The following is a 15,987-nucleotide window of genomic DNA, read 5'->3' on the forward strand; positions in this document are numbered from 1 at the left end:
GCTCAGTGCAGGAATCTGGATTAAAATGCACCCCAAATACTTCTTCTCTAACGTGGGTCCCACTGTTAAATTGGGACACATCCGCCTAATATTCAGCTAATGGTTTTAGAAGAGGTCACAAACATATGGGTAGACAGTATTGCAGATATCCAAGTTAAGTCAGCTTTGTAAATTCATAAATGAGCCTTTCATGCACTTTGTGAGAAAATGAACAAAAGCACAGAAACAACACCATTTCACTCAGGGTCGAGACTTTGCAAAAATAATGACTTTTATTCTATTCTGATATTTTAAACGCCTTTTTGAACTGGCGCCAGGAAAGACAATAAATATTTTAGATATCTGGCAAGACTTCAGATGGCAATGAACCAAGCAAATGTCAGAAATGAAAAGCCTTTCTATATCACCTCAAGCAATGTAGGACCATCCCATCAGACCTCCTTATTTGCAGCTACTGTATACTGTATTTACTTCATGAATGTCAGCCAGTGGACCAGAAATTGGTACTGCAAGCAATTGTAACACTGCAGCTCCATTAAATAGCAATAGCATTTGTATACCGCTTCACAGTGCTTTTACAGCCCTCCCTCCTCGGAAGGATGGAAGGCTGAGTCAACCTCGAGCCTGGTGGGATTCAAGCTTCCAAACTGCTAGCAATCGGCAGTCAGCAGAAGTAGCCTGTAGTACTGCATTCTAAGCACTTGTGCCACTGTAGCTCTTGTTTAGTTTCAGAGCTGGAATGGAGTTATATGTTGCAAAATGAGAGAGCAGAGAAAGGCAGTCTACAGAGTGAAATACAAAGGAGAAATGGTAGCTCTTAAGAGCGGTTTTAACACACCTGACCACCTTCCTTCTTTAATTGCCTTCCTTCCTTCCTTATGTAGCTACCTAGCACATTCCACCTGCTTAGTTAAAAAGATACTGCAACACAAGAGGAACATAATTCTTGGTGTCATGCCACAAAGATGTAAAATAAACACACATATCCAGTCAATGCCAATCAGTGCAGTTTGTCTATGGACACATGTACACACACATATGTTCCTCATGCAAGAGAGCTCATACCTGCTACCATTTTTTTAATATCAACTGTTGTCATTCCAAGTGGAATGCATGAAGGAAAATAAACAAGTAAAATTGGCAATTATACACAAACCAAAACTTTAAATTATGATCTTTGCAATATTCACACATGAAGGTTAACTGCATCATTTCTCTCTTACTTAGCTCTGCTTCCAGAGCTATTCCATCAGTTGGGTGATAACAAAAACCCTATGTAATTATACAAAAGGAACAATGAAGACCACATAGCTTTACAGATGGGAAGGGAAAGGTATGAGCAAATCAACTTAAACCAGGATGGATTTTTTTTTTTTGGATCACCTGCCTTTCCAAAAACTCTTTCAGAACCAAGTGAAAATTGAACGTTTCTCAGTTTCCATATGATTTCATACAAAAGAGTATTAAGCCCCCAATTTCTGTATTGCAATAGCGGAATCCACGTTCATGGAATTTGGTTTAATAACTCAGTCACTCCTTCTGGACTGCTTCTGAATCAGTGGTGGGATTCAAATTTTTTTACTACCGGTTCTGTGGACGTGGCTTGGTGGACGTGGCTGGGGAAGGTTACTGCAAATTCCCCATTTCCTCCCGATCAGCTGGGACTTGGGAGGCAGAGAATAGATGGGGGTGGGGCCAATCAGAGGTGGTATTTACCGGTTCTCCAAACTACTCAAAGTTTCTGCTGCTGGTTCTCCAGAACTGGTCAGAACCTGCTGAATACCACTTCTGTTCTGAGTCAATAGTGGGTAAAAGCCCACCATTTGTAGCCATGTTCATTGGCTAAAAATGGAGTCAGATGTTGAAAAGGAACCTTGAGTTATTGAATGTTGGTGGCACAAGCCACTGGTTTCTTGAGGCTTGAGATTTGATTTTTTTTTCTTGACTTGTTACAGCTGATCACAATTTCCCCCCCAGCCCTATATGAACTTCCAGTCTGCAAACTAAATACGAAATAGATGCATTTCACAAGATGCATCTCATAGACTTGGAATACCTTTGCCTATGCTTCCTTTGGAAGCCTGTTTTGCTTCCTAATGGTGTAAGACAGGGGTGTCCAAACTTGGCAACTTTAAGACTTGTGGACTTCAACTCCCAGAATTCCCCAGCCAGCTCTGCTGGCTGGGGAATTCTGGGAGTTGAAGTCCACAAGTCTTAAAGTTGCCAAGTTTGGACACCCCTGGTGTAAGAGTTTCACTGTAGAATTTCTACAGCCCTTGTGTCATACCTTTCCCTGTGTGCTTGGATTTGTGCTTTCCACTCTGGCTACTATTTTGAAAATCCCAGTTAAATGACCTAATGAGTAGAAAAGCCTCGAATCTGGGAGGCCCTTACACCAAAAGATAATTCAGGAACCTCTTAGAATATATATTATAGGAGAGTGTAGGAATGTATGTAAAATGTATGTAGAAAGCATACATGATGTTTTGACCGCTGAAATGAATGAGGGAGAGTATTGATTAAGTTGTGTATCCGTTGGAGCCTGTTGCCTGTTCTCTCTTCAACGAACTAACCCGTGTGATCTTCCAAGTCTCTCTCCCTTTGAAATCCCCTCCCTGGAATATTCTGCAGTATCACCCTTGTCTCAGAATGGCCACACACCATAGCAGAACAAGACATTGCCTTAGACTGAATGTAGATCTTTGCACAAACAAGAAAGTTGGAGAAACAAGAGACCAGAATAAAGGCCACAGCACTGAAGTGGAACAGATATACTTGCCTAATTGGGAGAAAGGTCCTGACTGAGCCTCAAAACCTATAAAGAGATACTACATTTCACACACTGACACCAAGAAATTTCAACCAGACGCAAGCAACAGTGGGTTAAACTTGCGTTTATCAAGTATACAGGTAGCCCCAGTTTAAGAACAGGTTGTATTCCCAAGGCCTGTCCTTATGTCAAATATGTATATAGGCCAGGACAGCATTATGTTTTAATACTGTGTAAATTATATTGTGTAATGAACTTCAACCACTGTGTATTTAACTTGAATCACTGAGTATTTAACTCTAATTTTGCTACAATGGGCTCCATTCTTAACTATGGGTCATCCTTAACATGGGCCATTTTTAACCCTGGGACTTGTTGTACAAGCAAATTGCCAGGTTTACTCCAAAGCCTGAAAACCTGATGTAAAAACAGTGCTATCTTTGTTTTCCATAGGAGTTGGCCTCTGGGTGATCCACCTGAACCAGGACATCCAGAATTCCCATTTGGCCTTTGGAACTAAGTGGCAGCAGAATCACAACAAACCGAGACAATTGTTCTTCACATTGTGCTTCATTAGTTCAATGAAGATGGAGTGGATCAGTGGGAAGTCTCAGCCATGTAAAATGAAATTTCCACATTCAATGGCAGTGTACCCCAAAGTATCAATTGCTGGAGAACGAGAAGGACAAATGGCTGAGGTTTTGCTTGTAAGGCTTGACCAAAGCATCTGGCATGTCCCTAGGATGGAATGAGATGCTGAATTGATGGAATGAGCTGCAGAGGTAGATGTTCTTAATACAGTGTGGAGTTTAATATACCTGTATTGGAAGTTTCTGCTTTTATTTCCTCCTCTTCCTCCCCTTCCCCCATTAATTTTCTTTTCCAATGAAAGCAGAATTAGAAAGAGTTCCACCCTTTTTCTCTATCATTCTTATGTACTTTTTCCCTCTGAGCATTTAGACTTGAAAACAATAATGTACACAGAAGTAGGCAATTGTGTGCATAATTTAGTTTGCATAAATGTGTGCTTAGAAATGTGGCGGTAGAATTTTGCACATGAATATGGAAAATGAAACACAGCCCTGTTTATAAGGATCCCATAAGGCCTTTTAAACGATTATGAATCTTTACCAGCTTGGAAAATTGTGAACTCATCTATTATACAGTACATTTCCCCCATAAATAGCACAAAGAGAAGCACACATTTTCAGTGTGGGAATGAGGCCCTCCAACCACCATTCCCTTCCAAACATTCTGCCCACATTAATATTAGACTCCTGCAAAATAAATAAATTCCACATACAGGAAAACAGAAAGCGCCATTAACACTTAGTACACCAGACGAGAGATCGAAACATTCAAGTATGAAAATGTTGAAAGCCAAGGCAATGGGATGCAGAACCCATAAAAGCACAATGGGGAAACAGTATAACAAAGATAACAAAGGCCAGGGGGTTTGGCCCCTGGGTAGCCCAGCAACTGAAATGCTGCATTGCTCCTCCTTTGAAAGCACAGAGGTGTCAGAACTAAGTTCCTTCATTTATGACAATGTCAGGAAGGAGCCAATAGTGGGCTAAGCTAGTAATCCAAAATGGAAAGGAAAAGCAAAGCAAAGACACTGGCTGTTGTGCAGAGCTAATCATAACTGCAGAGGGACCTCAACTTTGCTGAAGTCTCAGGGCATACATTAAGAGCTGATGGCTTCATATACACTTGGGAACCTCGATAGTCTGATTCTGGATCCAATTTGTCCACACACTCTTCCCTTAGGGCCCATCAGATTTCCAGTCCTACCTGCCTTTCTTGTTTTATGACTGGTCCCACTCACCGTGGCAGTCATTTAATGTTGAAAGCACCCTCCCCCACCTCCCCAGAGCTGCTGTAGTCCCTACCATATATTCTGGACACTCCAAATGTACCTGCTGTCTTAAAAGGTTAAAGACCTCTGGGAAAATCCAATAATTCTGCATATCTCGGAAAGAAGCAAGAGGTTATGACTTCAGACAAAAGCACAGAGCCAATATCTAGAATTGTTTTCCTTCTCTGGGGCATCCACTTGCTAAAGATTGAAAAATGACAGGATTTGGCATTACAGTATGATTCCTATTATATTTTTAAAGAACATATTCTGATTAGGCTGCCTTCAACTCATTTCCAGTTTAAAATCATGTTTTTCCCCTTTTCCAGACATTTTTTTTTTGCTGTGGACATGATAAATACAGCAATTCCTCAAGAAAATGGTTGATAACCCAGACAGAGAGTGGGATTTGCTCAGTTCTCATTGGCCATTTTAGGTTTCTCTAGATGCTGGGCATTGCCTTTCATGGACAACTTTGATTTGCACTGGAGAGGATCCTGGACAACTGGCTTCCACAGAGGTGTCTTTCTAAAACAGGGGTGTCAAACTCAAGGCCCGGGGGCCAGATCTGGAAACAGTGAAGGATTAGCCCACGGTGCCTCTGCCAGTGAAACCGGAGCTCAGGAAGGACGCATCTATTTTTTTGCTGGCAGGAAGTGGCAGGAAGCCATTGCAGCAGAAAATGGAGCCCACGAGGGCCGTATGTGGCCCTCCCAAGCTCTGTTTTCACTGGCAGAGGGCTGCAATAGTCACAGCCAAAAAAGGAGCCCGGGAGTCTGTTTTCACCTGCAGAGCGCCACAGTGTCCACTGATACAAGTGACATCGAGCTGACCACACTCACCCTGGCTCGCTGAGGTTAAACACAACCCTGATGCAGCTCTCAATGAAATTGAGTTTGACACCCCCATTCTAACAAATGTCCAACCCAAACTTCAGAATACATGGGTTTGTGCTCTTTTCAAAGAGCAATAAGTCTGTATTTAAACACAGGTTTACTGGGTTATTTTGACAGAGTGCTAGATCTGCATTTTTTAAAACAGGTTGTTAGTACTGTATTGCATAGTATGTCTGGAGGGCTGGCTTCTGCTGGTTTGGACCCAATGAGTGCATTGTAGGTTTTCTTCTAGCTCTGCTGAGAAGTTTTTGCATCACTATATTTTTATCTCTTTTTATTACAATCCTTTACCTAGTTCTCTGGCAAATTGCTTACTCTTTCCCAGTTCAGCCAACAATGACCATTCACTGTCAGCCTTTATATCTCTTGAAGCATTTATCAATTTGGGATGAGTATGTGACAGCAACCTCAGCTTTATCAACATCTTGCAATTGATATCTGGTATGTAGTTTAATGTAAAGAAGGACTAGGGGTGACATGATAGCAGTGTTCCGATATCTCAGGGGTTGCCACAAAGAAGAGGGAATCAAACTATTCTCCAAGGCACCTGAGGGTAGAACAAGAAGCAATGGGTGGAAACTAATCAAAGAAAGAAGCAACCTAGAACTAAGGAGACATTTCCTAACAGTTAGAAAAATTAATCAGTAAACAGTAACAGAGTTGGAAGGGACCTTGGAGGTCATCTTGTCCAACTCCCTGCTCATGCCGGAGACCTGTACTAGGGATTCCAGCCTCTGAACTCCCAACCTTTCTTATCGACTAGCTCAGTGGAACAACTTGTCTCCAGAAGTTGTGGGTGCTCCAACATTAGAGGTTTTTAAGAAGAGATTGGAGAACCATTTGTCTGAAATGGTATAGGGTTTCCTGCCTAAGCAGGGGGTTGGATTTGAAGACCTCCAAGGTCACTTCCAATTCTGTAATTCTATATTCTATACAAAGGGGCCCAGAACTGGGGTGAACTTGACAAGAACAATATGGCAGAGAGTAAGTGGATGAAGTGGAAGAAGGTGTCTCAAATGGTCTTCATACTTTCTGACCAGCCAATTAATTTATTTCAGAACGAAAATCTAATGGTCTTCCTAAAGGACACTAAAATCATGTTCAAAAATAGCCTGACTGAAAGTTTACTCTCTGTTCCTCCAGTTTATCACATGGAACATTTAAAAGGTTTTCCCAGTTGCAATGTATGGCTGTGAAAGTTGGACCATAAGAAAGGCTGAGTGCCTAAGAATTGAGGTCTTTGAACTATGATGCTGGAGAAGACTCCTGTGAGTCTTTTGGACTGCAAGGCGATCAAACTGGTCAGTCCTAGTAGAGATCAAACCTGACTGCTCTTTAAAAGTCCAGATCCTGAAGATGAAACTCTGGAGAAGAGCCTAATGCTGGGAAAGATTGAGGGCAAAAGAAGAAGGGGGTGACAGGGAATGAGGTGGCTGGATGGAGTCACCGAAGCAGTAAGCATGAGCTTAAATGGACTCCGGAGGATGGTAGAGGACAGGAAGGCTTGGTGGAATGTTGTCCATGGGGTTGCAATGGGTCGGACCTGACTTCGCAACTAACAACAACCAAGCTCTCCATCCCGGGTAATCACCTATATTTATCACAGCTTAATCAGAGCATTTATGATTTGTTTTCCTGAATGTTCTCCAAGGCCAGTGGGAAGCTGGCATTTCTTGGAGAAACTTCTGCTCCAGCATTTTGTGGTTGTTTTTGCCATGAACTGCAAAGTCGTAAGTAATTGGAAAAGATCACAATGGACTAATTTCATATGACACATTAAATGTAAACCATAATTTCCAATTACTAGTACTATATTATTGCTTAGCATAGTTATTATTACATGTTTATTACTACACCTGTGAGTCACTTAGGTGAGATGGGTGATGTAGAAATGTGATAAATAAATAAAAATAAAGTAAATAAATGTTTCTGTAATAATAATCCATCATTGCCTTGTGACATAGCACTAAGTCAGAGTCTGGCTTATTCCTGAACATGGTGGGTGTCTTGATCAATGTAAATCATTGTAAAATGATCATATGTAAAATGGGGATATGGATGACTAAATCACTGTATTTTGGGAGTATAAGACGCACCTTTCCCCCTCAAAAAGAGGGTGAAAATCTGGGTACGTCTTATACACTGAATAGAGCCATTTTTGGCCTTTCCAAACCCCACCCCACACATCCCGTTTTTTGCAAAAATAGATGCGCAGAGTTTGGGAGGCCTGCAAAGTGCTCCTGAGGCCTGGGGAGGGCAAAAACGATCAAAAACGGGCTTGTTTTTCGCAAACCAAGGCATGCAGAGGGTTTGGGAGGCCTGCAGAGTGCTCCTGGGGGGCCAGGGCGGGCAAAAACTTTCTTTAAAAAAATTACCTCTTCAAAATCTTGGTGCGTCTTATACTCCTGTGCATCTTATAGTCTGAAAAATATGGTATGCTTTTGATTTAATTCATGTTTATATTTAACATGCATCTTTTAAAAAGTGCTAGTAATATCCTTCAGAGAAGTATTTATGGGGAACCATTGCAATAGAGAAAGCAAGTTTTTCCCTGTTAAGAACATAGTGTATTTTTTTTCTTCCAAGCTTACATTGTGTTTGGCTCTAAGATCCTTTTATAGATTTAAAGTAGGTTTGAATGAATTTCAGAATAACTGAACACTTAATAATTGTATGAGTAATAAACACATATGTGTCTGCATCCCAGTGCAGAGCACTTGTTTGGATGCAATGAAACCCAGCAGATTTTAACCAATAAAAAGTGGATTGCAATTGATTTCATTGGATCCTATTGTCTGATCCTTCCAAAAGTACTGTATTAGCAACCCCAACCATTTATAGAAGAGAGAAAAAGCATTCTCCAAGCATTTAGCCAAAATAGTTCTTTAAAAAAATAATTGTACATGTAGTTTGGGAAATGTATCAAGGACACTCAGCAGATGCAGTTCTACAAAAAACTATCCTCCCACGAAACCTTCCACTCATAAAAATAATTGGAGAATCAGGCCTGTGCAGATAAATAATCTAATGCCCACCACTACACTGCATATCAGCTGTAACAACAAATGGTTCTCCTTGACCTCTTTAAAGGGTGTGTGTGTGTTTGTGGGGAAACTGAGGAGACATAGAAGTCACATCTTTCTTCTACTCCAGATTCTTATGGTGGTGGAAGTAGCAAGGCTAAATTAACAAGTCTTGCCCTTCTTCTAAAGTTTTCCCTAAGGCAGCCTTTTCAAACATGTTCCGTAGATAGGGCAGGGATGAAATGCTACCAGTTTGGACCGGTTTGCTTGAACTAGTAGTAAAAATGCTACTGGTTCGCCCAAACCAGTAATAAAAAAAAATGCTACTGGTTTGCCCGAACCAGTATTTCCGATGATCAGCTGTGACACGTGATTTATATTAGTTAGAATCGTCAGATTTCCTGCTTTCTACCTAATGTAAATTGCACATCACAGCTGATTGTCAGAAATCCAAGATCCTGTGCATGCACGGAGGTGGCGCGTGCACTCACATCGCCCAAAACGGTAGTGAAGGTAAGTTGATTTCACCCCTGAGATAGGGTCTATCAATATCTACAGAAAGAAGGAGAATGGAACAAATCGGTCTCTATGTCCATGTTCCCTGCAATAAATGTCTTAATAATGAATAACCATTGTATCAATAATGATAAATTTGGTATCATCTTATCTCAAATGCTATCTTAAAATCCATTAGTATATCTAAGCCACACACTAAGAAAAGGAAAGGTTATCTGTAATAGGAAAAATTCCAAAATCCCTAATTACGTTAAAATATTTATTAAACTAACTCTGGGGTTGTAAAATAAAACATGGAACATTTCTGGTAACCTTCAAAGTTGCTTAATGCAGTCACCTAATTTACATTTTGGAATCAATATATATATATATATATATTCTAAATGTAATTTGCACCTGGCCAATTTGCATATCTATGTGTGTGTATATGGATATGGTAAAGGAGGTAGCAAAATGGAGCTTCTTTATTCTACGGAAGGCAAATGGTGAACTAGGATCTATGCCTATTGCAGTCAGCCTGACACAAGGAGTTACTTCACTAATTCTGCTAGGTTTTCATGCTTGCTCACTAGTGCATTTCAATGTACCACAACCTTGTCACAGAGAGACAAACATGTCACACATCTACATAATCAGTCTTCTCCACAGGTGGTAAAAACAGCAGGCCACCGACAACATAGAACACTTGGTCCCATTTCATATGGATGTCACAGGCAGGATGGGGGCAGGAAGAGGGGACCCCCTCAAAAAAATCCAAAAAGGAAAGCGAAAGCAAAACAGCAACGAAACAAGAACCACAGCCTGGAACAAAAACAAAATATATGCCCAGAAGCGCAGCTCAAGAGGCAATGCTAAGCGTGCTCGGTTCACCCACCGGCCGAATTCAGAGATTGTAAAGAGGAGTGCAAACTCATTTGGTGGGACGAGGATCTTAGCTCAAAGTAGGATCTCCCCGGAAAGCTGTTTTGCAGGTTAAGGGTGGAAGAGAAAGGACTTGATCTACGCAGCGGCAGCCTTTCCAAAGGCACTGGGAATGTCAGGGCCTGCTCCTCAGGTTCGGAGTCTAAATGTAAGATCAAGGCAAACTCAAGGTCAGAACTCTGTTGAAAAACTGTATGCCATTACAAAGACATACTTCCAACAAGCTACCACAACCACCATTGGCATCAGTGCAGTGGGAGAGGAGGGATTGCTGTTCTAAATAATAAGATTACAATTCTAGGACAAAAAAATGAAATGTCAACTCCCCAGTGGGTACTTACAGAGCGACTACAGGGAGGAGGAGGAGGAGGAGAACTCTCCCCCCATTAACCTGGATGTACAGGTCGTCCACGACTTATGATTGTAATTGGAACAAGAATTTCCGTTCATTAAGTGAACGGTTTTACGGCCTTTTTTTGCCCTTGTTGAGCGTGTCACTGCAGTTGTTAAATAAATCATGCAGACATTAAGCAGATCCAGCTTTCTCCATTGATTTGTCGGAAGCTGTCTGGGAAGGTCAGAAATGGTGATCACATGACCAGGGGCGCTTCTACCATCATAAATAAATACCAATTGCCAAGCGCCCAAAATTTGATCACATGACCATGGGGATGCTGTGATGGTCCTAAGTGCCCTGTGGCCATAAGTCACTTTTTCCAGTGCTGGTGAATTTCAAAACATCGCTAATCGGATAGTTGTAAATCCAGGACTATCAATATTAAAATGTTGCAGAAGAGGTAGCAAAGTTAACTAGCGCTGGGAGTTTCCCCCACTACTTTGCACACAAATCTCTAGTGTGTTTTACAGTCCCCATTATTTCTATGTTTTTTTTTAAAGCCTAGTTGGGGAATTTCCATTTCTTTTCTCCAAAAGTTGTTCAACATTCATTTGCCACTTTTCTTTAGAAAGGACTACAAGAAGCTTTTGTTATTGCAACTAACATATTAAAGATAGGGAAGAATTCTGCACAATTACTGAACGCCTGGATTCACACGAAGCCATGGTTTGCTTTAAGCATAGTATATTCAATAAGCTAAAGTGGTTGGATTCACACAACACACCATACCAAAAAAATCAAGGCTTGGTGCTATGTCCTAATTAAGCCAATATGTCTCATAATAGCAGTTGTAGCAGTATGAAGAATGATTCTTTAGATGTACAGGGTGGGATCAGGTAAGCCCAACAAAGCAGATCAATTTTCTGTGCATAATTTCTGTGCAGCATAGGTATACCTGAAATAGGTTGCCCAGGGCTAAGGATGGTAGAGTGAAGGACTGTAATATAGGCACCAATCACTTAATATGCAATGCCCAGTCAGTGCCCACAACATGCATTTTAAACACGAGTTTACATTGTGAGTACAACAGCAATGGATTTGTTATTCAGGAGGAGAACATTGCATTTATGTGGACTGATGGGCAAACCGTGATGTTTAAAGATCTAAATTTCAACTAGATGAACTTTTAGTTTGAATTTCACTCTACTGGGTCTTTGCTCCATGACAATTTCATAAACTACAATTCAGGAAAAGATGCTCTTTACTTGATTGGCCTTCTCTAGTTACATCCAAATGACCTCCCTAAGCTCTGATGGTAGATGTTGCTTGAATGCTTGAATGTCTTGTCCAGTTATCCCATTTTCCTTGATCAAAATGAGCACGTTTCCTAGAGTCCACATAAAGTTTCCCAGAGTTACAATTTCCAGGAGAAACCAGTTTGGTGTAATGGTTAAGGCATCAGGCTAAAAACTGGAAGACAGTAAGCTCATCTCACAATGAGCAGCCATCCAGCTGGGTGATCTCGGACTAGTCACTTTCTCTCAGCCCTAGGAAGGAAATAGTGAGAAGTGTCCAAGAACTTGGCACAATTGAATAGAAAAAAAATTCCAGATTTGCGATAGATACTGTCTATTCTTATGCTCAGCTTTCATTATCAGGAATTTCCACATGTTCAGTTTATTCATAGCTGCAAGTTAACATTTCTAGTCTGATACCCTTCTCAATCTCCCAGGTCAGATAGGGGGGAAAAATCAAGTTATCAGGAAGTCACAAACTTTTCTGTAAGAAGGTTGAATAACTACAAAAGCAGAGACCTAAAGACAAGTGGCCACATTGGCAATCATTTATTGTTCATTCCTACAAGTCATAGCCCTCCCCTGTGTGAATTAGTCGCCACTTTACTTGAAGAATTGTAGAAGTTATAGTATTAGTTCACAAACAGCACTACTGGAGCAATGTCTGCAATTAATGGAGCTGTCTGAGGTCCTGAAATAGCTGATATTACCAAGTTCATCTTACCTCTTTTTAAACTACTAACTATGTTTATTTCAAAATAGATTTCCCCACCTATCAATTTATAACCAAGCTAGAACAGCATAGGGGGAGCAAAAACCACAGATCAGTGCTATCAACAACTAGGGAAATGGGGCAATAATGGAGCATATGATAGACATATTACTGACATATAATTGATGTATCATGTCCTCCATCTTTAGAAAAGCAACCACCACAATGCATAAGAAATGAATTTTATAATGTGGAAAGGCTGTACATGGTTTACAGAATAAGGCTTAATCCTATTCTGGAAAATAATGGGAAAATACCATTTCAAAGTTGTACAAATTATTTAGAACAGTTTTAATAAAGAGTAACCCTTAAAGTATTTTATGTCTTAACAATTCACATTTGGGAATGTCTCGTAAGTAATTAAATAGGAAAGATTGTATGGCTAAAAAATAGAAGGGAAAGATGATAATTTGCTTCACAGAATACTGAAATACTTCAGCTGATGCATTCTTAAAATAGAGTATATTTAACATATTCATTTAATTTATTACATTTGTTATAGTCACTCACTGAAGAGAACTTTGGGTAGCTTACAAAATACATTTTCTCTTTTCTTTTAAATTTGCAATAAGACATTCATATTGCTTCTTTTATAAAAGCTCTAGGTTTGACACACTTGATCACATTTTGAAATATAAATCTTTGTGTAACAGGTTTTTCTACAAATATTATCCTAATTTGACACATATGGAGGACACCAGTTTAGGAAACACTGCTCTGAATTTTCTCTTGTACATTCCGATGTGGTTTTATGATTCAAATACCAAGCAAACTGAATTATTATTATGTTAGTGAAAGCTAAGGCACAAGAGATTGCTAAGGGAGAAGTTAAAGAAGTCCAAGAATTAAAACAAGCTCACATACAGACACAAACCCTCTATGAATTTCTGCATATCCAATTCATGCACTCCCTTCCCCAAGTGCTTTTGCAATTTAAGATTGAACAAAAAAGTATCCCTTGACCAACTTTCAGTTTTTCTCTGTTACTTTTGGGGTTGGATGAAATAGGATTCCAATTTGGCAAATAGAATAAAAAAACATGGTTCAAACAAGCAGTGCGGAGATGGGCAACCTCTTGTTTCCTCATGTGCACATAGAGAAAAGTTATGTTCCATGAGAATTTTTTCAACCCCCCCCCCCCTTTGCACTGATGATACCTAATTGGGTAAAGAAACATCTGGAAGCAAACAACCAAGCTCAGAGAGCACCAAAGATTCAATCATTCAACCCTGAGCTACATACAGTATATTCTCTTTTGTTGAAAAGCCTTCCAATCAGAACTCACCCTCTGAAGTCTGCAGGACCAATGTCTTGCTGTAGGGGCTGACCCCTGTCTTGTTAAAGGCCTTTACCCGAGCACTGTAGGTGCTGTTGAAGTGCAGACCATCCACAGTGCACATTGTCTCCTTCCCAACGTAAACCTCCTAAACACAAAACACACACATTTGCCTTGTAGTGGGTCAGATTACTTCTCTTCCAATTTGTCAAGTTCTGATTACTCTGTCTGGTAGGAATTCTCCCAAATAGCAGCGGACGTTCTCATGTTTCCCGACATGCCATTCTTAAATTTGGAAATATAAGGGGCAAAACTAGCCTTCCCTAACTTGCTGTCTCTCTGGAGTACAATTGCGAGCAGAAGGCTGGATTAGATTTTTGCATTAGAGGTGAGCTAATTTTTCCAGGTCAAGGGTGACACTTGGAGCTCCAACTCAAACATGGGTTTGTTCATCAGGTAGCCAAATTACTTTCCAGATTCACATCACATTTCTTTATGAATTGCTTACCCTGAACTGGCCACCATTCCCATCATCCAGTTCCAAGATGTATCCTTCCACCTGCACTGTGGACAGAGGTGGCTGCTTCCATGACAATGTGGCACTGTTGTTATGGGTACAACATTCTTCCAGTTGAAGGATTGGTGGTGCTGGCACTGGGGAGGAAGCTAAACAGAAATTAGTGTAACCCCGACTTCTACCTCCAGCCAAGATGCAAATTGCGGCTTCTGGATTCTGCAAGAGTGAGCTTGGTCCTGGAGGAGAGACCCAAGAATATTTCACTTAATAGCAAAGATATGCAAGAGAATATTTCATATGGAGAACATCAACAAATGCTCTTTGTTGCTGCAAAACTCTGTCTATATATCATATTTTGGTATGCCTTTATTGAACAAGGCTACAACATGAAATAATCTCATTCTGAAGCCTCTCTTGGAAGTTTAGAAAGAGGCTAACTTCCATGAGCCAGCAAGTTGTGAGTGAAAGAATTAGGGCTCATACACCAACTCAGCTAAAAATGTTTTAATCTGAGAGCAAGTCTAGAAATTAACAGCTTCAGAAAGTTCATGAAACTGTTTGTTAATTCTGAGAAAACAAGCTAAAGCCTACTTTCATTTTCTCATTTTTAGAGTGTTAGATTGTTGATTCAAACCATGTTTGAAGATAGTTTTCATTTTTTTCTTTACTTGGCAGCCCCGCCTGTTGTGGTTCATTGTGCGCTGGTACAAAGGCAGCACAAAAAGAATCAGATCAAAGAAAGAATGTGTTTGAAGATATGGATGCAGAAACATAAAAGGGCAAATAAAGAAGACCCAGTAATATATTTCCTTTCTCCCCATCAGAGAAAAAAAATGGAATTCAGAGTGGTAAAATCTTTGTATGCGCAACGCTATAGCAAAAAAGCTTGGAAGAAAAATATATGCATTTGGTATTCTGAGAAACTGATTTTTTTTTAATGAATGTGACACTTCCTAGGCTACTGAGCTGTTGACTACAATTAAGCCATCCAACAGTATTAGATTTATAGTATCAAGCACATCCTGTAAAAATCTCCAAACTCCGAGCTTTCAGAATTGTTCTTACTGGTTTCTTAATAGATGAAAAAGCTTGGGGCAGTCCTGGTTAATATTTGGGAAGGAGGCTGCCAGGGGAAACTTGAGGTTAGGTGAGACTGGGATGGCTTCCTTTTAATGATGTTGCCACCCTCTTGCAATCTTATTTGGAGATCAATTACAAAAGGGGAATAAGTTTCAGAAGTAATCAATTTTACTTCTGATGAAAGTTCCCAACCTCTCCAAAGATTCTAACATTGAAATTCAGTAGCAAATCCCAAATTATTTATGTATTTTTAAAAATTAATTATCTGTGGAAACGAGAGCAAATCCCAAATAATGATGAAATTTCTTATTGGTTTCCAAAATAAGATGTGTAAGCCACTAGTTTGGCTCATCTCATCTCAACTGAGTAAAAACCAAAATACCGCACAGGATGGACTTTGTCCCTTTACGCAATAGGATATCACAGCTCTGGATGGTTAGATTCAGTTATATTATTCTGACCATCCACAGCTGAGACATCCTAGAAGGAGAAACATCTAGCTGTTGATATATCTATTACATAAATCCTGTTAATATATTACAAGATTTGTTTGGTCTAGTGGTTAAGCCATTGGTTAAACCATTGGATTAGGATTAAAAAGACCTGAGTTCTAGTTCTAGGAGAACTTCAGACAGTGACTGATGCATATATATATATATATATATATATATATATATATATATATATATATGTGTGTGTGTGTGTGTGTGTGTGTGTGTGTGTGTG

At 40.0% G+C, this 15,987-nt stretch overlaps 1 protein-coding gene across 8 annotated transcripts in view; it reads right to left on the minus strand.

Moving 5' to 3' along the window:
• TRIM9 (tripartite motif containing 9) overlaps positions 1 to 15,987 on the minus strand; it is a 73,947-nt gene that overhangs the window by 11,387 nt on the left and 46,573 nt on the right. Inside the window, exons 6-10 of one of the 8 annotated variants that reach the window (XM_081937161.1) lie at positions 14,173 to 14,330; positions 13,674 to 13,812; positions 9,938 to 10,126; positions 2,780 to 2,815; positions 1,066 to 1,089 (exon numbers count right to left, since the gene is read on the minus strand). The exons of 1 other annotated variant lie outside the window; for it this stretch is intronic. In XM_081937161.1, the coding sequence (XP_081793287.1) occupies positions 1,066 to 1,089; positions 2,780 to 2,815; positions 9,938 to 10,126; positions 13,674 to 13,812; positions 14,173 to 14,330 (546 nt within the window). Of the gene's footprint in view, positions 1 to 1,065; positions 1,090 to 2,779; positions 2,816 to 9,933; positions 10,127 to 13,673; positions 13,813 to 14,172; positions 14,331 to 15,987 lie in introns of all 8 variants that reach the window. 6 more of the 8 variants (XM_081937157.1, XM_081937163.1, XM_081937156.1 and 3 more) reach the window with 6 other exon arrangements.

Source organism: Natrix helvetica, assembly GCF_964273705.1.
Source record: "Natrix helvetica genome assembly, chromosome: 1".
Lineage (NCBI taxonomy): Eukaryota > Metazoa > Chordata > Lepidosauria > Squamata > Natricidae > Natrix > Natrix helvetica.